This window comes from Poromitra crassiceps, assembly GCF_964638095.1.
Source record: "Poromitra crassiceps genome assembly, chromosome: 10".
Lineage (NCBI taxonomy): Eukaryota > Metazoa > Chordata > Actinopteri > Beryciformes > Melamphaidae > Poromitra > Poromitra crassiceps.
In genome coordinates this window covers 20561513-20584407 of record NC_139631.1, presented here as the reverse complement: position 1 = coordinate 20584407, position 22895 = coordinate 20561513, and the positions used below count along the sequence as shown (strand labels likewise).

Sequence of the window (22895 nt, the reverse complement as noted above, 5' to 3'; positions counted from 1 at the left end):
GTGTGTGTGTGTGTGTGTGTGTGTGTGTGTGTGTGTGTGTGTGTGTGTGTGTGTGTGTGTGTGTGTGTGTGTGTGTGTGTGTGTGTGTGTGTGTGTGTGTGTGTGTGTGTGTGTGTGTGTGTGTGTGTGTGTGTGTGTGTGCGCGCGCGCGCGCGCGCGCTTAGAGATGGGAAAAGCAGTAGAAGTACAGTTACATTTCCCCCTTTTTGTTATTTATTATTTCATTATCTTGTCTGTTTTTATTTCTATTGTGTATGTTCTGCACATGATCCTATTGGTATTTCTGTATACATTGAAAGTATGGAGCATGATGCTTGTACATGAATATTTGCAAAAAAAGGAGAGAGAGAAGAGAGTGAGCGTGAGTTTTTGGTTTTTCCAAGTGTCAAAATGTGTCCTGTGCAGAATCCAAAAGACGGTGGTCTTGCTCAACAGGCACGTGAACATGTGATCCAGAGAATTTTGAGTGACTGACAAATAACAACAACGGGGGAAAATATCGATCCCCCCACCCCGTTGTTATTTTTTGTTATTGCTTAAACCTAATGTTTTATGGTCACTCAAAATTCTCTGGATCACGTGTTGGCTTGGTTCGAGGCTTATATAACCAAGGCTTATATACTCGTTATATTTGGATTTATCGAAATGTCTATTATATGGAGAAAATGGACGTGGAACTTACTTCCGGGGCAAATTACGTCACGAAAAGTCACGTGCCTGTTCGTCGTCATGCCTTTTTTGTCATCATGCAAGTTGATCACAGTGAGTGACTGTGAAGTGACGTGGAGTATTGTCGACATTGTGAGCGGTCTGCGAAAACCTAACTGAAGTTAACACCGAACAGTTTGTAGAGTGTGTAACGTTAGCGCTACTTCTGGATAACCTCACTGATATGGATTCAACTCAATACGCTTTTCACCCTGGTATCAACAACAAGACGGAACTCCGGCTAGTTATAACGTTAGCTAGCAGGCTCAGCCTTTGCGTTAGCTAACAACATTAACGTAAGCGTGCGCAAGTCAATTAAATTCGTAGCGTACCGGACGGGCCTAAACAACACAGAAGTTATGGGAAATGTTAAGGGGCCGTGATTGCCTAACGTTGGCGTAACGTGAAAAGAAAGTATAGCCAGCTAACGTTAGCTAGCTTGCTAATATTAGCGTAACGTTACCCATCGGCTGAAGAAGAATATCGCCGGGTGGAGCTGTCAAAATGGGCTCGCTGCTCCGGAGTGAGGAGATGTGTTTGGCCCAACTGTTTCTACAGGCTGGATCAGCATATGACTGTATCAGTGAACTTGGAGAAATGGGACTTGTTGAATTCAGAGATGTAAGTCCCAAATGACCGGTTGCTATCTATTTAGCAACAGTATGACAAACTTTCACTTACTGTTCGTGTTCAAGCTAACAGCCAAAGTACAAACACGTCGGCTACTAGTAGACATTAAAGCGTGTGTTGACGGTTGACGCACATAATTGTACATGTGAGCTTGGACCGCCTGTAGTCATTGTCGTTTACCTTATAAGAATAAATGTTACTTGTAGCAATTTTTCTTGTACATAAAGCAGAACGATTAACACCACTGATGCCCTGTACATTAATTTGCACTGGAGGTCAGTGTTGATGAAGACACTGTCAATTAACACATTCGTCTTGTCTGAATGTATCTTGGTCCCGTTTCAGCTCAATCCCACTGTCAACTCATTCCAGCGAAAATTTGTCAGTGAGATCAAAAGATGTGAAGATATGGAGAGGATCCTTGGTAAGGATATATGATCTGTTATATAAGAATTACCATATGTATAATGATCATATTGACCTTTTTTCATATATTTGTTAGGCTACTTTAAGTGCTCTTTACAGTAATGCTCCCTTGTCTATCCAATGAGTGGTATTCAATGAAGCATGAGTGTAATTGGAGGCCATTGGCAGGAGGTTAAATTCTGGCCCCAAAGAAAGGAGAAAGCTCAAGTTGTGATGTGATTCTAACAACAAAGAAGGGAGAAATGAAGCTGGCCAAGGCATTCCCAGAGGAATGCATGAGTTCCACATTGAATTGAGAGAGAGTGACCTTTGAGTCTTAAGAAATGTCTGGTTATAGATTAGGTTCAACGAAACTCTCCCAAGTTAAACTAAACTCTGTTCTTTTACCAGAGGACACTTGCTCCAATCAAGTGTTACTATTCAATGGCTCGCAGTGTGTTTTAGAAACACTTCACTGCTTTTGTGTTTCATAGGCTAGCTAGAGAAAAGATTGCCTTTGTGTCTAAGACAGTTTTTCTCTGTATCTAACAGGATATCTTTTGAGGGAAATAAAGAAAGCAGACATCCCACTGCCAGAAGGAGATGTGAACCCAGTTGCTCCTTTGCCCAAGCATGTCATGGCTATAATGGTTGGCTACCGACTCACGTCTTACCATTGATTGTTACTGAATTTGTACTCTTTACATCAGTAATTCGCAGCTAAATTAATATAAAGCAAACCACGCTCTATGTAGCATGTTGTATTTTACTTTGTTCTACTCTAGTTTGCTTAAAACTGGGAGATTTCATCAAAATGTGAATTTGTTTATCTCACAGACCGTTCTAATGCACGCTCTCATGCGTCAATCATAGACCTCACAAATTAAGGCAGAGTTTATCTGTGTTGAGCGTATGGTCACCGCTGTGCTCTTTGTGTCTGTGTGCAGGAGCAGCTGCAGAGGCTGGAAGTGGAGTTAAGTGAAGTCACCAGGAACAAAGAGAAGCTGCAGAAGAATCTCCTGGAGCTGACAGAGTACACACACATGCTGCGCATCACACGCAACTTTGTACAGCGGAATGCCGAGGTTAGTGTGTCGTCCTCCAGCGTAGCTCCATCCGTTACATCAGCGGTTTCCAACCTTTTCCGGCTCATGGCCCACTTGAAAATCTCAAAAATGTTTGCGGCCCACATACAACCATAAACAATGCGGAAGCCAAATGATGCGATCTCAGATCACTTTATTTTAATGATAAAAGGAGCTGTCCATCAGCACCACACAGACACTAAAGCCCCGAACGCACTGGATGCGTCTGACACTCACGTTTCTCAGTCCAGCTGTTGTTTTAAACAGTCGAACATGCACTAGAAGCGTTATTAGGCGCGTCAAACTGCCTTGATGCCCTGACTCCGAACTTGTACCGATTTTAGAGCGTCAAATGAGGACACAGCAGCGACCAAAGTGCGCTCTCTCTCTCTCTCTCTACGTGTGTGTCTCTCTCTCTGTGCAGCCACTTACATCCCTTCCTGTCTCATGTTCTCATATGCTCCCCATTGTCCCAAACAAATCTCACGGCAGTTTAAATTGTAGTGTACCTTTGCGGCCGACAGGTTGGGAATGGCTGCTTTACATAATCTGTCGTCTGTAAACGAGTTGGTGCCTGCAATTTGCAAATGCTCCCACCTACCTGTCTGTACTTCCTGCACGGGAAACTTGATCAAAACAGAAAGGGAAACTCCAGTGGAAATTATGGACTCTGATTGGACTAATGAGCGGATAGGTGGGGCATCCGCACATTAGTCCAATCAGAGTCCAATAGTTCCCAACGGATATAAAGCGTGCACATCCGCTAATTTCTCCAATCACCTGCCTCGGTTTTGTTTACATGTGTCGTGATTGAGCGAATATCATATAACTTCCTTCTGGCCAAATCTTAACGGGCTAAAGTACATTGTCTCTGGAGCATTCGAAGATTGTGGAAGAGAGAGACTGACTTGAGAGACTACATAATCTGCCATCTTTTACTGTAGCGTTTCCTCTGTCGGCTTGATGATGTAGCACACGTCTGTATGTGTTATCTTATCTTGTGTGGTGGCATGCAGCCATGGGAGCCGTAAGTGACACATTTCACTCTTGTACACCTGGGCTGGTGCTGAAACGAACAGAAAATAAATTGATTATAATTTTGATAATCAATTAATCGTTTTAGTCATTTGTCAGCCATAGAGCTGACATCACATTCAAATAAATTGATTAATTGGGCAGAATCTGTGCTACTCTGATTTTGAAATATGTTTTTCCTCTTCTTTTATCCCACCTGTGTCGGCAGCGTGAGCCTCTACAAACACAGTACGAGGAGTTTCCCTTCTTAGAGAAGGACACAATGATGGACTACAACAGCATGCAAAGGCTTGGGGCCAAACTGGGGTGAAGGACTATATTCTGCAACCTATATGCATCAGATTGATGTTATTTGGGCTCATGTGTTTATTTTAGATGTGACAGTAGCCACACTTGTTGGGCTATTTCTGATGGTTCCCCTTCCTCTCTCCCACAGCTTCATCTCTGGACTGATTCAGAGGATAAAGATCGAGGCCTTTGAGCGGATGCTGTGGAGAGTATGTAAAGGCTTCACCATCCTCAGCTACTCGGAGGTGGAGGAGTATCTGGAAGACCCCGACACGGTGGGTTCCTCCAGTCAACTTAATCACTCAATGTCAAAAGACTGCTGTTTCACATTGTTTTAGCTGAGATTTAGTTTAGTTTGACATTGTTGGTGTTAGTTTGGACCTACTGTTCAGTCATGGTAACATTTTAATTTGGTTGACAGGTATACTATTCAAGTTGGCAGCTAAATCCAAAGCCACTGCAAGACAGGCATCAGGGATTAATACTTTTTGTTGTTGTAAATGACAAAGCCAGTTTGCTATCTACATTTGGATTGCTTTATTCTTTGTGTTGATGAAATGGCTGTCACCTCATAGTGCTTTGTTTCAATCAAACATCTAATTAATGTGTAGGGACAATAAAGATTGTCAGGAAACATCAGAGAGAGCGAGAATGTTGTACAGCAGCATCACACATAAGAGAAAGGAAAGCAGGATGTGGGCGTGTGTGAGTCTGAGTCTAACCACAGCAAAACGAAAACACAATGCGCGTTTCATAAAGTCTGTCTTATGACTTTTTTAAGAAACACAGAGTGCTGTAATTCCTGTCCGAAGTGTGACACCAGTAATCCATTCCCACCAAAAGACAGACTGGGCTAGGGCTGACTGATCACTAACGGGATGTATGGAAATCAACTTTACACAACACAGCACAGTATATTTCCTGTTGCAGTGTTTGCTATTACAATAGCTAGCTGACAGGAAATGAAACGTAAACGTCTACATAATAGGAGGAAGAAAGTCATAGAAAGAGTGTGACTGATACATTTGTAGTACAATGATAAAAATGTGGCTAAGTGAAGAAATTGTTCATTTTATGGGATCTGGCTGGCGCCTCAGTTGCCTGTCGAGTTAGGGAGTGTATTGTTTGTTTAAGAGGAAAATCCACCCTAAAACATGTTTTAAGGTGGATTCAGTCAATATTTGCGGCCATGCACAACTTGGTGCTGAAGCTAGAACTCGAAGCAATCTGCCGGTAATCTGTGAATTATCATCTAGATCTAGAAGACATTTCATGTGACACCGAACAGAAGGCTGACTTCATGCTTTCATAGAACTGTTTTAAACCAGAAAAAATTACCCATGCCTTGGAAACATAAATGGCCCAATTTTATTAATTATCAATGGAACAGCTGCTGGAAGTGTCAGTGTAGGTATATGACACTTCCTGTAGGAATATGACACTTCCTGTAGGTATATGACACTTCCTGTTCTTTTCTGTGTGCAGGGTGAGCCTAGTAAAAGTGTGGTGTTCCTGATCTCTTACTGGGGAGAGCAAATCGGCCAGAAAGTCAAGAAAATTTGTGACTGGTAATGTTTTCAAGTTACTCCATCCTGTGGTCACTCTACCAAAGACAATAAAATAAAATGGGACAAATGTCTGATGTCTGTGTTTTATTTGTTGTTTTTATTTTATTATTATTAATTTTGAATAACACATTCGTATCCCCCCCTTCCCCAGCTACCACTGTCACTTGTATCCATATCCCAGTAGCAATGAGGAGAGGAATGATGTTGTGGAAGGACTTAAAACTCGCATTCAGGACCTTCACACGGTATGTCTTGGGTTTTTCAACGCTTCTGGTTATGTGTATACTTAATTGGTGACAGGAAAGCTAGCTGAGTGGGTTTTTTTGTCAGGTCAGTGTATCGTTCACCTAAAGGTTTACTCTTTGCCATCATCATCAGCCAGTTAAAATATAAGCTGCTTAGATATCGTTTTTTGCTTCTTTCTATTTGCCTGTGGAAAATCTTGTGTTTGATGAAGCACATTACAACCAGTGATGATTATTCTTCTAAACAATTTTTTGTGTGGTCGGAAAACTAAAAACTAAAACAATGTCTGTTGTTATTTAAAGATTAACTCATGTTTCTTTTTTGGGAGCCAGTGCGGGCAGTATTGTAGGGTAAGTTGAGTTGTTGTCTGGGCCATTAATCTACTCGTGAATCGCTGGGTGGTTTTATCCACCACTAACTGAGATACAGAGTTGCATTCACCTCTGGCAGCACATGATCAACACGAGACCTCAGCTGAAAGCCAGCCTGCCTTTTCCTCTCTTACTCTTTTTTTTCTCCATTCCTCTTTTTTCCCCATTCTCGCCTTCCTGGACTGTTTCTCTCTTTTGCCCCACCCCTCTCTCTCCCCTCTCTCTCTATTTTGCCCTCTCTCTCCCTCTCTCTCTCACACACATTCTTACAGATAATGTAAACTTTTATTTCTCTCCTCTGTTAATATTCCTTATCTAATCATATAAACTGTTACATTTCGTATCAGTTTTGAATGGATTTGAATGTCTCTTGATGTGAAATAACAGACTATGGCTCTGTTTGACCCCTTACTGTGCCCAGGTACTCCATAGGACAGATGACTATCTGAGGCAGGTCCTGAACAAAGCCTCAGAGTCAGTCTACACCTGGGTCCTTCAGGTCAAGAAGATGAAGGCAATCTACTATATTCTCAACCTGTGCAGTTTTGATGTGACTAACAAGTGTCTGATCGCTGAGGTGTGGTGTCCTGTCAATGACCTTCCCACCCTGCGGAGGGCACTGGAAGACGGATCGGTGAGGAAACTCTTCATCAGTATGGCTCTACTTTTCACTTTTGGCTCCAGTCCACTGCTGGCTTACTTTTCTGCCTATGTCTATTTGTTTATCGGCCTGATCATGTTCGGCTGCAACTGCTTCATGAACTGGGGTATTGAATTTATTATAGAAACCAGTATTAGGCATTGATGTTTACCTTGTCCTCTTTAGCTGTGTTGATCTGACAAGTCACATGTTATGTGTTGTAGAGCCCACTACAGGTACAGGTACAGGCACTACGGTACTGTGGAAGTTAAAGGGACATCATGGTACTGTGGAAGTTAAGGGACATTATGGTACTGTGGAAGTTAAAGGGACATCATGGTACTGTGGAAGTTAAAGGGACATCATGGTACTGTGGAAGTTAAGGGACATTATGGTACTGTGGATGTTAAAGGGACATTATGGTACTGTGGAAGTTAAGGGACATTATGGTACTGTGGAAGTTAAGGGACATTATGGTACTGTGGAAGTTAAAGGGACATTATGGTACTGTGGAAGTTAAGGGACATTATGGTACTGTGGAAGCTAAAGGGACATTATGGTACTGTGGAAGTTAAAGGGACATTATGGTACTGTGGAAGTTAAGGGACATTATGGTACTGTGGAAGTTAAAGGGACATTATGGTACTGTGGAAGTTAAGGGACATTATGGTGCTGTGGAAGTTAAGGGACATTATGGTGCTGTGGAAGTTAAGGGACATTATGGTACTGTGGAAGTTAAGGGACATTATGGTACTGTGGAAGTTAAGGGACAGTATGGTACTGTGGAAGTTAAAGGGACATTATGGTACTGTGGAAGTTAAAGGAGAATTTCGGTTTTTTTGAACCTGGATCCATCTCCTGGCATTAATTATGATTTGGCCACTCACCAGGCGATCTCCGCGGCGTTTCTGGCCGTCCTAGCGTTGTTTTGACATCAATAGCGTCCAAGTCAGTTGTAAAATGGAGCTGACTTGGGGCCAAGTGTGAGCCTGTCTTTCCTGCATCTAAATAGCTATTTTTATTCCCGTTTTCGCCAAATATCGTCAGAATCTGATCCCTCAAGAAGCACCACAGTGATATTTCGCCAAAGGCTGTTTCCTGGAGTCCCACAGGGATCAAATTACCTCAAACGTGATCTCGGTCACCAAGTCTCGTGAAGTCCCGCGATACTTTCCTGCCGACTGACCAAGTACAGGAGGACGCTTTGCGGTGGTGGTTTTAGCGCAACCTATGTGGGGTTTGGCATAACCTTCGTTATTTCGAATCCCACATAGGTTACGCCAAACCCCACATAGGTTGCGCTAAAACCACCACTGCAAAGCGTCCTCCTGTACTTGGTCAGTCGGCAGGAAAGTATCGCGGGACTTCACGAGACTTGGTGACCGAGATCACGTTTGAGGTAATTTGATCCCTGTGGGACTCCAGGAAACAGCCTTTGGCAAAATATCACTGTGGTGCTTCTTGAGGGATCAGATTCTGACGATATTTGGCGAAAACGGGAATAAAAATAGCTATTTAGATGCAGGAAAGACAGGCTCACACTTGGCCCCAAGTCAGCTCCATTTTACAACTGACTTGGACGCTATTGATGTCAAAACAACGCTAGGACGGCCAGAAACGCCGCGGAGATCGCCTGGTGAGTGGCCAAATCATAATTAATGCCAGGAGATGGATCCAGGTTAAAAAAAAAACGAAATTCTCCTTTAAGGGACATTATGGTACTGTGGAAGTTAAAGGGACATTATGGTACTGTGGAAGTTAAAGGGACATTATGGTACTGTGGAAGTTAAAGGGACATTATGGTACTGTGGAAGTTAAGGGACATTATGGTACTGTGGAAGTTAAGGGACAGTATGGTACTGTGGAAGTTAAAGGGACATTATGGTACTGTGGAAGTTAAAGGGACATTATGGTACTGTGGAAGTTAAAGGGACATCATGGTACTGTGGAAGTTAAAGGGACATCATGGTACTGTGGAAGTTAAAGGGACATCATGGTACTGTGGAAGTTAAGGGACAGTATGGTACTGTGGAAGTTAAGGGACAGTATGGTACTGTGGAAGTTAAAGGGACATCATGATACTGTGGAAGTTAAGGGACAGTATGGTACTGTGGAAGTTAAAGGGACATCATGATACTGTGGAAGTTAAGGGACAGTATGGTACTGTGGAAGTTAAAGGGACATCATGATACTGTGGAAGTTAAGGGACAGTATGGTACTGTGGAAGTTAAAGGGACATCATGGTACTGTGGAAGTTATGGGACAGTATGGTACTGTGGAAGTTAAAGGGACATCATGATACTGTGGAAGTTAAGGGACAGTATGGTACTGTGGAAGTAGTGCACTAGGGAAATGGGAAGATAACTCATCATTGAAGAGTTGAAAGATCACCCTTCATTTATTTCAACAACACAACTTCACTTCCTAGTTGTCACAGACCACAAAACATAAACACACCCTATATGGGACACGTAGTTAACCAATCACTAACAGTAGTGTGAATGTATTGCTATGAAGTATCTGTAGTATTGAGAACTAAATTAATGAATGAATAATCGTGAAACCATGATTTTTCCTCAGACTATAATCGTACAATCAAAATCTATAATTGTTGCATCCTAGGCATGTGGGACCTCACTTCTTTATGAACCCAAACAAATTCTGTTCATTACATTACGGTACTTGTTAGAGGCACTATAAGGCCACTGTTCATTCAGTCTGTGAGCTACAGAGGACAGAGCATAAAAAATAGAAAGAGGCGCACACAGGATTTACTGTTCCCAATAGTGGTTTATTCAACATTGCTTTGACTGCAGTTAGTTGTTTTCATGGATACATCAGGCCAAAATGGCTAAATAACCCACAAAGGGAGCTTTAACCCAGCATGTGGGCATCTTTTTTCTTGCTAGTCATACCAAACACCTGCTCACGCTTTTGGATTTGCATGCAAATACATGGAGAAATTATTTCATTGAAGGTCGTTTAAAGTAACACGATGACACTTTGTAACATTGTTATTTCAGAGGAAAAGTGGAGCAACAGTTCCCTCTTTTGTCAATCGAATCCCCAGCAGCGACCCTCCCCCCACCCTCATCAGGACCAACAAATTTACCTCAGGCTTCCAGAACATTGTGGAGGCCTATGGAGTAGGCAACTACAGAGAGGTTAACCCAGGTTAGTGGCATCGGTTCTCTCTTTCCAATTAAACGCCATTCTTGGTAACCTTTCAGCCTTTGTTAAGGAAGTGGGTGTGTCTGTTAAGGAAATAGGGTTGCTCCGTCATTGTTCATACAGTTAACCCAAATTAGACCTTGCCTCTCTGGCTGATCTTGAAAATGTAGCCCGTGCCTTTATTTAATCATGCCTTGAATACTGTACCTCGCCTTGAATACCTTTACTCCTGTCTAACCAAGAGCTCCTTTAACTGCCTGCAACTGGTGCTGTAGGCTGTAGCCAGACTTTGAACCAGGAATAGGAGGTGGGACCATATTACCCACATTTTAGCTGCTTGCCTGCAATGGCTTCTTGTAATTAAATATTTAAATTGATTTTAAGATCTTAGAGTTTTTAAGGCTTAATGAAGAGGTCTATGCTTTGGAACAGCCTGCCTGAGGAACTCTAGCTAGCTGAGTCTGTGTCATCTTTCACATCCCTGCTTACCTTTTTATAGAAGAAAAACAACTTTATAATCGTTTTATTCCACTTTTCTGTTGTGTTTCTATTGATATTTTTTTATTGTTTCTATTGTTATTTTTCTTACTGTCTCTCTTAGTTCTGCTTTTATTCTTGTTGTGTTATTTTGACTTGTACTGACTATTGGTTCCAATTATTATTTTTGGCTTTTACTTTCTGCCCTTTTGCCAGATGTTTGTTGTATGTTTGATGTATGTTTGTTACCTCTGTTTTACTTCCATGTCTCTATAAAGCACTTTGTAACTTTGTTTTGAAAAGTGCCTTGATAAATATAGTTGTTATTATATTAGTATTATTAATATTATGTTATGTGGTGTATTGATCTTTCGGCCATTCATTCTTCAGCTCCTTACACAATCATCACTTTCCCATTCCTGTTTGCTGTGATGTTTGGGGACCTGGGCCACGGTATTATCATGGCTCTGTTTGCTTTCTGGATGGTGTTGTACGAGAACAACCGCAAACTCAAACGCACCAGGAATGAGGTGAATAAGTATATCAAAAAGACGATTTCTTTTCTTTTTTTTAATGTAAATGTTATTCACAAACTTAGTAACTAATGCAGCATATAAAAATCATGCTTTGTAAAGGTTTTATAAAGTGTTAACTGCTCTTATTTGTATGTGCAGATCTGGAACACATTCTTTGAAGGCCGCTACATCATCCTGATGATGGGCCTGTTCTCCATCTACACTGGCCTTATATACAATGACTGTTTCTCTAAGTCCCTTAACATCTTTGGTTCTGGCTGGAGTGTTCGTGCCATGTTCAATGCTGAAGTGTGGAAGTGAGTATTTCATAATAATAACACATAGATTTTATTGTAACAATCAAAACACTTCAGCAGGCAATGGGGCAAAAGTATTGTTTTTGTAGTTTGTTTCCATGGAATGCTATTTGATGAGAATCTTTTGAACATGGTGCCATGTCTCGCCAAATAAATAGGTGTGGAAATGACATCAACTCATCATGCGTTGTTGGTTTTGCTGTACCTATAACAGGAATGCTGATATCGGCGCTAATCGTTTCCTTACTCTGGATCCAAATGTGACGGGGGTTTTCACTGGGCCCTACCCTCTGGGAATCGACCCGGTGAGTAGCAGTGCCTCAAGAACAAACTGTCACAATGTGTGACTACAGTATGTGACATGGTTCATGATGGGATTTATCATATGTGGAGATGTTCTCATTTTTCCTCATTATAGCAAAGATAGCCAAAAGCTTGTGCCTTGGCTCACAACTATTGCATTGTACTACCCACACTCACAGTGAAGAACATCCTCAAGTGTATTATGTCTGTTGTTACCAATACATGTGTGCACTGTCTGAAAGGTTTCCTTCAAAGAGGTTAATGTCATGTACAGATACATAAGAATGTGCGTGTATGAGGGGAGGGGAGGGGAGGGGGGGGGGCATCACTAACTAGCTCCTTGGTTACCACAAGAGAAGGCATTATACTATATTGCACATAATTATAATAAACAATCCAGATAGTGTATATGTATTAACTTTATTACTCCCATAAATACCTGATTCCATCAGAGGCAAAGTATTTGTAATTCATGAACAACATACCATCGATCCAGAGTCAGACAACTTTACAATAACAGAGGACATGGGAGTTTGCTGAAAAATAGTAGGTTCTTTGCCTGGTAACTAACTATTAGTCCCATGGGGACGTGCCGTGCAGGCGTGCACTCACAAACAATGAAACACAAGATTGAAAGCACTGATTAAATTCTGGTAAAAAAAACGATATTACCACACTTCCTCTAGTCTAGTAATGCTGCCATCTGGACAGGGCAAAAGCAACCAATAAAGGACAGCTAGCCATGCTTTGTGAGAATCAGCAATATTACTGGAAGGAGTCTTGGACGAATCCGATTGTTTGCTTGAAACTTCCCATGGTATAATGTATGTTATCTCATCTCTTTCATTGTGAAGATCTGGAACCTGGCATCCAACCGCCTTACATTTCTAAACTCCTATAAGATGAAGATGTCAGTGATACTGGGCATCATACACATGAGCTTTGGAGTAAGCCTCAGTGTTTTTAACCACTTGTAAGTAACCGTGTTTTCATTGAAGTTCTTATCCTTTGAACTACAGTAGATGTCATAATTGGGTATTTTCCTCTCAACACTGCCTTAATTGTGTCACCAAACAGGCACTTTAGGAAGAAGTACAACCTGTACTTGGTATTTCTTCCCGAGCTCCTGTTCCTGATGTGTCTCTTTGGCTACCTGGTGTTCATGATCGTCTACAAGTGGCTGGCCTTCAGTGCTGAGGACTCCAGGCTGGCCCCTAGTATCCTCATCCACTTCATCAACATGTTCCTCATGCAAGGTGATGATGTGCAGGCCCTCTACCCAGGCCAGGTGAGATGCTAATGTAAGGCTCCACTCCTTCTAACAGTGGTCACACTGTTGCACGTGCGAAACCATAACAAACAAAGTGATGCAAATGTGTGTTTTGCCGGCAGACTGGACTGCAGGTATTTCTTGTGGTCATTGCTGTGCTCTCGGTGCCTGTCTTACTGCTGGGGAAACCGGTCTACCTTTATTGGCGTCACAACGGAAGCCAGCGCCTAGGAATGTACAGGGTGAGTGTGTGTGTGTGTCGGTTAAGGTTTATGTGTACATAATATCTCCAATTATTTGTTCTAAATGTGTTGTAATCAGTGGTGGTGTGGCTCTCTCTGCCCTCAGGGATATGAGCGTGTGCGACGCAGCAGTGAGGAAGAGTTCTCCCTTATGAGGGCTCATGACATGGAGGAGGGCAGCAGTCACAGTGAGCTCTCCACCAGCAGAGAGCACCAGACACAGGAGGTCAGCACCGCAACACAACTGGACAGTCACCCCACTAAACTTACATTCCCATATGAGTTAATTGTGTTGACTTTTGATGATGTTGTTGTTGTTGTCTTAGTTTGACTTTGCAGATGAGCTCCTGCACCAATCCATTCACACTATAGAGTATTGCTTGGGCTGCATCTCTAACACGGCCTCCTACCTGAGACTCTGGGCTCTGAGCCTGGCACATGCCCGTGAGTATAACCATGTGCAGCGTAACACAACAGATCATTTCTCTCTCCTTCAAATCTGCACTGGCACATTTTGATGGGATGAACAAGTTAATACAAAATTAATTTCGAGTACCCTAAGGGCGTGTGTCCACATAGCATTTTTTTTTTTTGCCGTGGAAAAGGCGGATGATAACATCACCTGCTGCTAGCTCACTAACCAGCTGGTTAGCACTTCACCTGCTGCTACCTCACGAACCAGCTGGTTAGCACTTCACCTGCTGCTAGCTCACTAACCAGCTGGTTAGCACTTCACCTGCTGCTAGCTCACCAACCAGCTGGTTAGCACTTCACCTGCTGCTCAAGGAATCAAGGAATCAAGGAAACTTTATTGTCATATGCAGCAAGCTACAATGAAATTTAAAAGCCTCGGCCCATGACTTTGCTGTACAGTAGAAAAAAATAGAATACAGAAATAAACATGATAAAAGGTTAAAAAAAAGTTAAAGGGTTAAAAAAAAGTTAGAACCACATGAAAGACAGTTAAAGTGCATTTAAGGGACATTTAAGTTGTAGTGCAAACTGTGCTTGTCCATAAAGTGCAATGTCTTTATATGTAGTGCAAAAGGAGTCTGAATAAAGTTCAGATAAAACTACTTGGAGTTCAGGCTCCGTATGGCTTGTGGGAGGAAGCTCTTCCTCAGCCGCTCAGTCCTTGTTTTGAGGCAGCAGAGACGCTTGCCAGACGGAAGCCACTGGAAGATGGCATGGTGGGGGTGCAAACCGTCCTTGATGATCCTCTTGGCTCTGGTGCTACACCTCCTGGTGTAGATGTCCTCGAGCGAAGGCAGAGCAGATCCAGTGATGCGCTCCGCACACCTCACCACCCTGTGCAGTGCCTTCTTGTTCTGGGAGGAGCAGTTACCAAACCATGTAGTGATGCATCCTGACAGCACAGACTCAATCGTGGCGGTGTAGAAGGACTTTTGCAGCGCTGAAGAGATTTTAAACTTCCTCAGCCGCCTAAGATGGTACAGGCGCTGCCTCGCTTTCTTCACTACCGCGGTGGTGTTTGTGGACCAGGTCATGTCTGCTGAGATGTGCACACCAAGGTACTTGTAACTGCTCACAAACTCCACCGTGGACCCATTTATCTCCAGCGGCATGTGCTGTGCTCTCTGCCCCTTCCTTCTGAAATCGACCAGCATTTCTTTTGTTTTGGTGACATTCATGTCCAGGTTGTTGTTCTTACACCATGATGTCAGCCTCTCCACCTCACTTCGGTAGGCCGTCTCGTTGTTCTCGATCAGCCCCACCACCACTGTGTCATCAGCAAATTTCACTATGACGTTGGAGCTGTGGGTGGCTGTGCAGTCATGTGTGTAGAGAGGGAAGAGGAAAGAGCTGAGCACACAGCCCTGAGGGGCACCGATGCTGAGGGTGCGCATGCTGGATGTGCGGTTTCCAATCTTCACCACCTGCGGTCTGTCTGTCAGAAAGTTCAGTATCCAGGAGCGGAGTGAAGGGCTCAGTCCCAGGCTCCTGAGCTTACCGTCCAGAATGTGGGGGTCTATGGTGTTGAACGCCGAGCTGTAGTCAATAAACAGCAGGCTAGCTCACTAAGCAGCTGGTTAGCACTTCACCTGCTGCTAGCTCACGAACCAGCTGGTTAGCACTTCACCTGCTGCTAGCTCACTAACCAGCTGGTTAGCACTTCACCTGCTGCTAGCTCACTAACCAGCTGGTTAGCACTTCACCTGCTGCTAGCTCACTAACCAGCTGGTTAGCACTTCACCTGCTGCTAGCTCACGAACCAGCTGGTTAGCACTTCACCTGCTGCTAGCTCACTAACCAGCTGGTTAGCACTTCACCTGCTGCTAGCTCACCAACCAGGTGGTTAGCACTTCACCTGCTGCTAGCTCACCAACCAGCTGGTTAGCACTTCACCTGCTGCTAGCTCACTAACCAGCTGGTTAGCACTTCACCTGCTGCTAGCTCACTAACCAGCTGGTTAGCACTTCTAGCAGACAATACAGTGTTGTGGAACAAGCAAACACTTGCCAGATATTTCCAATACATGTCCTGTATCCATACTGCCTTTAAGTTTGCTGTTACAGTAATGTAAATTCAATCATTTTAAATCTCCTATTTCTCCACCACTAGCACTTTGACTTTCTCTATATTGTCGTTGCTATATGGACACCATTGCAATTGGTTGTTGGCTGGACAAAGTGGTTCACCTCACCTGGCACTTTTCTGAAAAGTTTAACGTTCTGTAACTTCTGAAAGTGCTTCACTCTGTGCGCCGCCTTGCGGCCGCCTCTTTCTGCTTTTGATGAGGAAAGGGTGCTGGCGCTCAGAGGGGGGAAAAACACGCTATATGGACACAGCCTAAATAAGCATGCATGGAGGTTTGCACCTTCAGTTTCAGTCTTTCTCCATTGCATTTCTCCGTCGCTGGGTTTGGTCACGTGGAAGCTAAATACAATCGACATGAAATAATGGATACCATTTCATTTTTGTTTCACTGAAGAGCACGTGTATGCCATCAGAAGACTTGGATTATTTTTGTTACTTTTTGAAGTTTTTAGACAAATATACATACCATTACAATTCATACATATATTCATACAATAGGTTCTTGTCTGTGCTTCCACAGAGCTGTCAGAGGTGCTGTGGGCGATGGTGATGCGAGTGGGGCTGCGAATGGACACCAGTCTTGGGATCATATTCCTGGTGCCAGTGTTTGGCCTGTTTGCTGTTCTCACTGTGTCCATCCTCCTGGTAATGGAGGGGCTGTCTGCCTTCCTTCATGCCCTCAGGCTGCACTGGTAAGATACTCCCATATCTCCCACTCATGTCATTGACAGGGTAGAAACGTAACAAATGTGCTTTGAATTACAGCAATAAAATATTTACAGCCAATGTTTGTTTCTTTTTTTAGGGTGGAATTTCAGAATAAATTCTACAGTGGGACTGGAATCAAGTTCTGTCCCTTTTCCTTCTCTCTCCTGCCCTCCAGCTTTGAGCATGATGGCTTACTATGAAGTGGTACAGGTCATACTGTTCAGTGGAAAACATCGCCAAAATGTGCCAGCAGGGTTCAGTGTTTGACCACTCCAAAGACTGACTCCACTTACGTCATGACCTGACTGATTTTTTTCTTCTTCACCTTTTTATACATGTCCTCTCCGAAACAGATCTAGGCTACAATTAGCTTCTCAAGGCAGTTAAAGGAGTGGAGCATCCTGCCCACCCACCAATTGCCTTGTTATTCATGACAACCTCTTGGTGACAGCAGCCAGTAGTGTCTGCTAGTTAGAAATGCATTGCCCTCATGTCAAATTCATGTGACACATGGTTTTGTGAGGTTAAAGTGTGAGACTCACATGTAAAATAGAACGTGTCTACTTGAAACCAATCATTTGCTTGTGAGGTGTGTTTGGCAACAATTGATGAGGTCACTGGGGAGCGGGACTTTAAGCCACCTTGATGTTCAGTTTTATAGTTTATGTTCTAAATTTTGTTGCACTGACTGCCTTACAGAAGTACAACCAAATTACAGCATATCATCACCCACTTTCCCTTATATTCTCATTTTGGGCTACCAAAACATTGCAAAGGGTCTTTGACTTTTCACTATTGAAAAGTGTTTTGGCAAGAATGTCATAAGAGATGTACAGTATATACTTTTATAGAATGATTGTTTTAATTTATATTTTTTTAAACCATTGCATCATTATAAATGATGAATGTTACTGGGAGATGCTTTTTTGCTGACATGTATTCACAATGTTGCCTATGCGTCCATCACTTTATGGAAAACTTCACATTCCGTGCATGGACAGATTGAGACATCTGTTTATCAACACAGTTCTGCTGGTCACATACCCTTCATTTAGTCAGTGATTGGGCAGCTATATCACTTGATTAGAAAGATTTGTAAAGCCTTAATAGTCATTACATTTTACGAGGATAATGTTGAAATGTATACTAAAGTCAGGCATTCGTTGTATGTGCTAATAGTTTTTGGTATTGGGATTAGTATTGAGACATTGAGTATTGAGAATATTCCTAAGGGAAGGAGAGTTAGTCAATTTTTATTTGTGATCACCATGCCATACTGAACATTATTGGGATGCTTGCACCATTACAATGGAAACTGAATTTGCTGTGTTAAACGGTAAAGCACTGTATGGTGTCCAAACTTGCTGAAAAACTCTGGCAGTCACTGGTTATAGGGGGGGTTGTATGATGAGCAACTGTTTGCCTTTGTAAATCATTGATAACACTAATTTGTGGTATTGGGTGGTTGAAGGAGTCTTGTAAATGTAATTTATTTTAATGCAGCCATAATCTGGCAATTCATTTTAAAAACGTTTCTTTTTTACTATTTGCCTTGACAAAAACTCCATGTTTCTCATGTCCTCTAATTGTGCTGACACATTCCTCTGTTTCGGTTTAGCTTTGCTTTTCTATCTGATTATGGTGATGCTGTTATGATGTTAAAAATGACATGTCAATAAATTTGATTAGTTTGATTTGATTTTTTGTTCTGTTCTTCTCATAATTGAAAGACTTGTTCCCTCTTTCATATGACCATTTCAGACCAATCAAGGGATGCTGCTGATGATGATCAGGCAGTTAACAAGCAGGAAAAGATAAGGTAAGATATGTACTTAGTGGTGATGAAGGATCTTCCAAGGAGGTTGATCAGTTTGGGAAAATACTGTATGTTACTCCTGCTCAGTCAGAGCTTTTCTATGGAACAGACACTGCTATGTGATATCAGCAGTTCAGCACAGTATCATGTGTACTTAGGCAGCTTCCTATGCAGTCTGTGGCTGTTCTCAAATTTTGTCCCAATATATACAGTGTATATATATATATAATATATTTGTAGAACAATACATGAACAAAACCGGCGAACATGCTCAGACACAGAAAAAGCATACATACATCATCGATATTCAATATTATAATGTGCTACCAGCTGCATAAGGTGCTTATGTGCTTGTAAGAGATGTGCATGGGATCCCACATAAGGGGTCCATGAGAAACCCTGCCGGGCGAATCACCTGTCGCCCCTAACCTCATCAAGGTAGGGTAGAAACAGGTCCCAGATAGTTGAGAGAATTTTTTAAGTGAGTTGGTCTCAGGAACCTGAGTCTCCATCCGTTTAACAGAGACCATGTCCGTCAACCACAATTGAAAAGAAGGTGAAGAGGGGGACTTCCATTCCTTCGGAATGAGTTTTTTGGCAACAGTTCTCCCCTGTGTCAGAAACTATTGCACAGCTGTAGGGAAGTTCAGAGAGGACTCCCAGCAGCCGAAGATGGCGAGTTCCGCCTCCGGCTGAACTTTGCTTTATTTTAAGGGGTCACTGACAGGCCAAAAAGGTTGCGAACCAGTGTGTCTTAGGGGAGATGCACAAGAGCCTCGCCACCGGCCGTTATGGCGATACCCACAGTGAGACACCTTTCACATTTGAGTATAAATTAATAGGAAGACTGGAGGATCCAGGTTTTTCTCACTAGATGGCAGCACACAACAGTAGTGAGCTGTGTGCTTATGGCAGTGGACTAACTCTGCTAAAGTGCCAATATACTAACTTTATATCAGGGCCCCCTAAAGGTCTATCTCCACCAGCTGCGATATCCGTGCAGCTGCCTGAAAAGACCCACACCCATGTAATCTTGTCAGATGCATGCAGGATCAGACAAAAATAGAACAGGTGCATATTTTTGCCATACTGCATACGTTGCCCACCTATTAACATGGGCGAGAGTCTTTTTCAGCAGCGGTACCAGAGCCGGACCACATCTGGTGGACATTGGGTTTAAAGCCCTTACCTCTGCTATTTTTAATCTCAGAATCGGAAAGATCACTTTATTAAATTAGCTCCTCTGTCTCTTCTTGTCTCGTTGACATTTCTAGCGCCCAGAATCTGCACTCTTGTTAGGCCTGACGAAATGAAAGGGGCAAGCAAATTCACAAGAAGAATAATGTCTTCTTTGTGTTTGTTTTAATTAAAATCTTAACATTAATATTTATCCAGCTTATATTTATTCTTCCCTTCCCCCTGTTTATGCTTGTGTGTAGAAGGAGACTCTCATCAAAAAGAAAGTCTGCAGACATTTTTTCAAATGCATACTAGACCTACTCATTCAGTTTTCGCTTTATGCCTGAAACTGAGTTGTATACCTGCTATCGCCATGTGTTTGCACTTTAGTTCAAACATATGTATGTATTTTTTTTATTCTTATTCTTAATCTGAATATGTCAAACGGAATTCAGTTCATCTGGCTGGGGTATATTTTCTGCTGATGGAGGCTGAAAGGGGATTATACAGTGGAAAAAGTACAACACTGACCGACCAAAGTTTTCCACTTTACCAAAGTAGCTTTTCAGCTTTTGCCTGCAGTATAGCTTGCAGTATAAGCTTCATCGTCGGTCTTGTGTTCAACAAATAGAGCAACTGCACCACTGAGTAATGTATTGAGGTCAGCATGCCAAAGCAGGTGAGGAGACTATTGTAAAAATCAGACAGAGGAGCTGGCAGCTGGTGCGGCCATGAAGTCATCAGGCTGTAGCCTACACACACACACAGTATAAAGTAGGCCCAGATCTGAACTATATAATGCAATACACTGAATACAGTATACATATACATGCAATAATCTATCTATCTTGTGGGCTCTGTCTGTTTCAAGTTCTGTGTTCGGCCACAGCTATGCCGTTTTACGTGCGATCGGGCTGAAACCTTCAGGGTGTGTAAAGGACACCTGACGGAGCCGGTCATCCCTCGAAAGTCACCGGATCATCATCCGCTGCCATGATGACATGTTTATAAACAAATGGCAGCTTATGCAACACAAGTTCAGAGTCATACATAATTCTAACCTGACCATTTCAATGACTTCTCCTACAAGACAAATCTGAATTTCACCCATAAGGAAGTATGATAATCTCTCCCGTTCATCGGATCGGCTTCAAACTTGGGGAGTGCGCTTAGGGGGACAGTCGTGCAATTGCGTGACATCATTTGTAGTTGAGTGACATCACTTCACACACACACCCTCTTCCTTGTTGCCTTGATCCAAACCCAAATCTCGGGTGACATCGCAGTTGAGCAAATTGCAAATTCAACACACACACACACACACACACACACACACACACACACACACACACACACAACTGTCCAACTGACATCACTTCCGTCACAAATTGTGACTAAGATAAGATCACAGTTGCTCGAGTGACATCACAGTTGCGCAATTGCAAATGCATTCAACACACACACAACTGCCTAACCCTAACCCAGGTGAACTCTCAAGGTCATACGGAGAAGTCACTCATAGAAGCAGTTGCACCGCATTTAAAAAAATTGCATCAGGTTTTATATGCAGGCCTAGTCTATAGGCTGTATGTAGGCTATGTGAAGGCCTATGGCTAGTCTGAAAGGGCAGCTCGAGCCATCCAGCAGCAGCTTTCACTGGTGCGACTATCATAAAGCATATCGAGGATCGGGAGACAGGCTGTAAAAAAAAGTTTTGTTGCCACTCCATAGAAAACTGGAGAATTGGGTCTACTGGCCTATTTAATTAACACAGTAAATGCATATCTACACACAGACAATAGTGGAACACACTCTTTCTGTTTGCACAGTAGAGTGGGTAGAGGGGTGAGGACTGAAGATGGAAGGTAGGCTAACTAGACAAGAAAGAATAAGGTAAGAGAAGAAAAAAACCCAGTGAAAATGACCCCCGCTCCCTCCTCTCCTCACAGGCCAAGATTATTTTCAGCTGCTCAGGACTGGAGGAATTTACATTAACCCTAAACTGCTCCAGTCCTGCTTGGCACTATGGCATCGCGCCTGTTGCCTCATAACAAAGAAACGCCAAGAGTGCCCTACTAGCTGAAACAAGAAAAACCGACATCGCTTTACAGCCCCCACCCCGAACAGTAGGGACGGAATTTTGATTTCAAAGGTGGGACACACACACACACACACACACACACACACACACACACACACACACACACACAATTAGGACAGGCCCAAATACCCCTATCCGAGGTTACGGTGGCTGCCTGGTGACATCAAGATATTTTTATTATTGCATGGCCATGCATTAGTATCTCATGGCCACGAGATACTAATGAGTGGGAACGAGATAATTAAGTCGTGGCCACGACTTACTAATGTGTGGGAACGAGATAAGTAAGTGGTGGCCACGACTTACGACCATGACCACGACCATGTTTTGATTATGTCCCCATTAATTCTACAATTTATAGCCTAGAATATTATTTATTTATAATATTTAGAGAACAACCCATAGGAAGTAACTTTGGAGCATTATTTAGCTCTCTTCCAGGGGTTACGGTGCAAACACACCAGACGCGGAAGCGCCGGAAAGGGTCTGGAAGCGGAGCCAGTTTCCTTTCAGCGCCCTTGTTAACAGATTAGACCGGTCAGACCACGAGCCACCGGCATCGCGCCCTGCAGCGATAGTTTCGACGTCTGGTCTATTTTTTTGCGCAAGCCGTGAGCGATTGTGTGAAGCCAAGCAGGAAGTTGGAACAAGTTGTGACCAGCGCGGAGCAAAATAGAGCGCTTCTGGTGTGAACGGCCAGGCTCCTGCTCAAGTCAAATTTACGCACGGCAGCGCTTTTGGTTCCAGTGTGTTTGCGTGCCATTGGGTCTTCTAGATTCATATGATACCAGTATCTTCACTCTAGCTTTAAAAATGGGTCCGCTACAGTCTCCAGAAGACAGTGATGTTGGCCAAGGAGAAAAAAGAGTGCAGGGGTCCAATAGGCCTACTGCCTTCTGAAAAAGTGGGGTGGACGACATGTCTCCTGTCTCCCCCCCGTAAATTACATCCTTGCAACAGTTTCTATTTGTTGTGATTGGGAGCAGGTGGGCTTCACTGGGTTCCGTTCAAGTAGGATGCAGGCAGCGCTGCCTGGGCATCCTGTGCCAGTTTCAATGAACACCATCGCAGCACTTCATCAAAACAATAATTACTCGGGCTGCAGACTCTGTTTGCAGCCTGCAGCAGCATCTTTGCAGCTGGCGAGATTTGCAGTTCTGCTCTGCCCACCAAGAGACCTGAGAAGTGTAGTCACCCCAGCCACAGATATAGATCTTGGGCCCCGGCCCCTGCGTGCAGTGCCAGGTGTTTAGCTTGGAGC

At 43.1% G+C, this 22895-nt stretch overlaps 1 protein-coding gene across 2 annotated transcripts; it reads left to right on the top strand.

Moving 5' to 3' along the window:
* Positions 1 to 795: 795 nt before the first annotated feature.
* Positions 796 to 18232, top strand: atp6v0a2b (ATPase H+ transporting V0 subunit a2b). 2 transcript variants are annotated; one of them, XM_083644881.1, is made up of 20 exons: positions 796 to 1329; positions 1684 to 1762; positions 2296 to 2393; positions 2691 to 2828; positions 4072 to 4169; positions 4300 to 4426; positions 5637 to 5719; positions 5871 to 5964; positions 6758 to 6970; positions 10000 to 10150; positions 11015 to 11154; positions 11299 to 11456; positions 11671 to 11761; positions 12614 to 12732; positions 12837 to 13047; positions 13152 to 13271; positions 13378 to 13497; positions 13598 to 13715; positions 16351 to 16522; positions 16636 to 18232. In XM_083644881.1, exons 1-20 carry the CDS (start codon positions 1213 to 1215, stop codon positions 16736 to 16738), a joined length of 2550 nt encoding a protein of 849 aa, XP_083501007.1. In that variant the 5' UTR covers positions 796 to 1212; the 3' UTR covers positions 16739 to 18232. The 2 variants fall into 2 exon arrangements, with proteins under 2 accessions (XP_083501007.1, XP_083501006.1); XM_083644880.1 differs by having other exon boundaries at positions 13351 to 13497.
* Positions 18233 to 22895: the final 4663 nt, after the last annotated feature.

Excerpts from the sequence above, each read along its gene's own strand:
- atp6v0a2b (XM_083644880.1), top strand. The coding sequence starts at position 1,213 with ATGGGCTCGCTGCTCCGGAGTGAGGAGATGTGTTTGGCCCAACTGTTT. Across the intron at positions 4,170-4,299 it reads AGGCTTGGGGCCAAACTGGG|CTTCATCTCTGGACTGATTC; the intron begins GTGAAGGACTAT and ends TCTCTCCCACAG. Across the intron at positions 4,427-5,636 it reads ATCTGGAAGACCCCGACACG|GGTGAGCCTAGTAAAAGTGT; the intron begins GTGGGTTCCTCC and ends TTCTGTGTGCAG.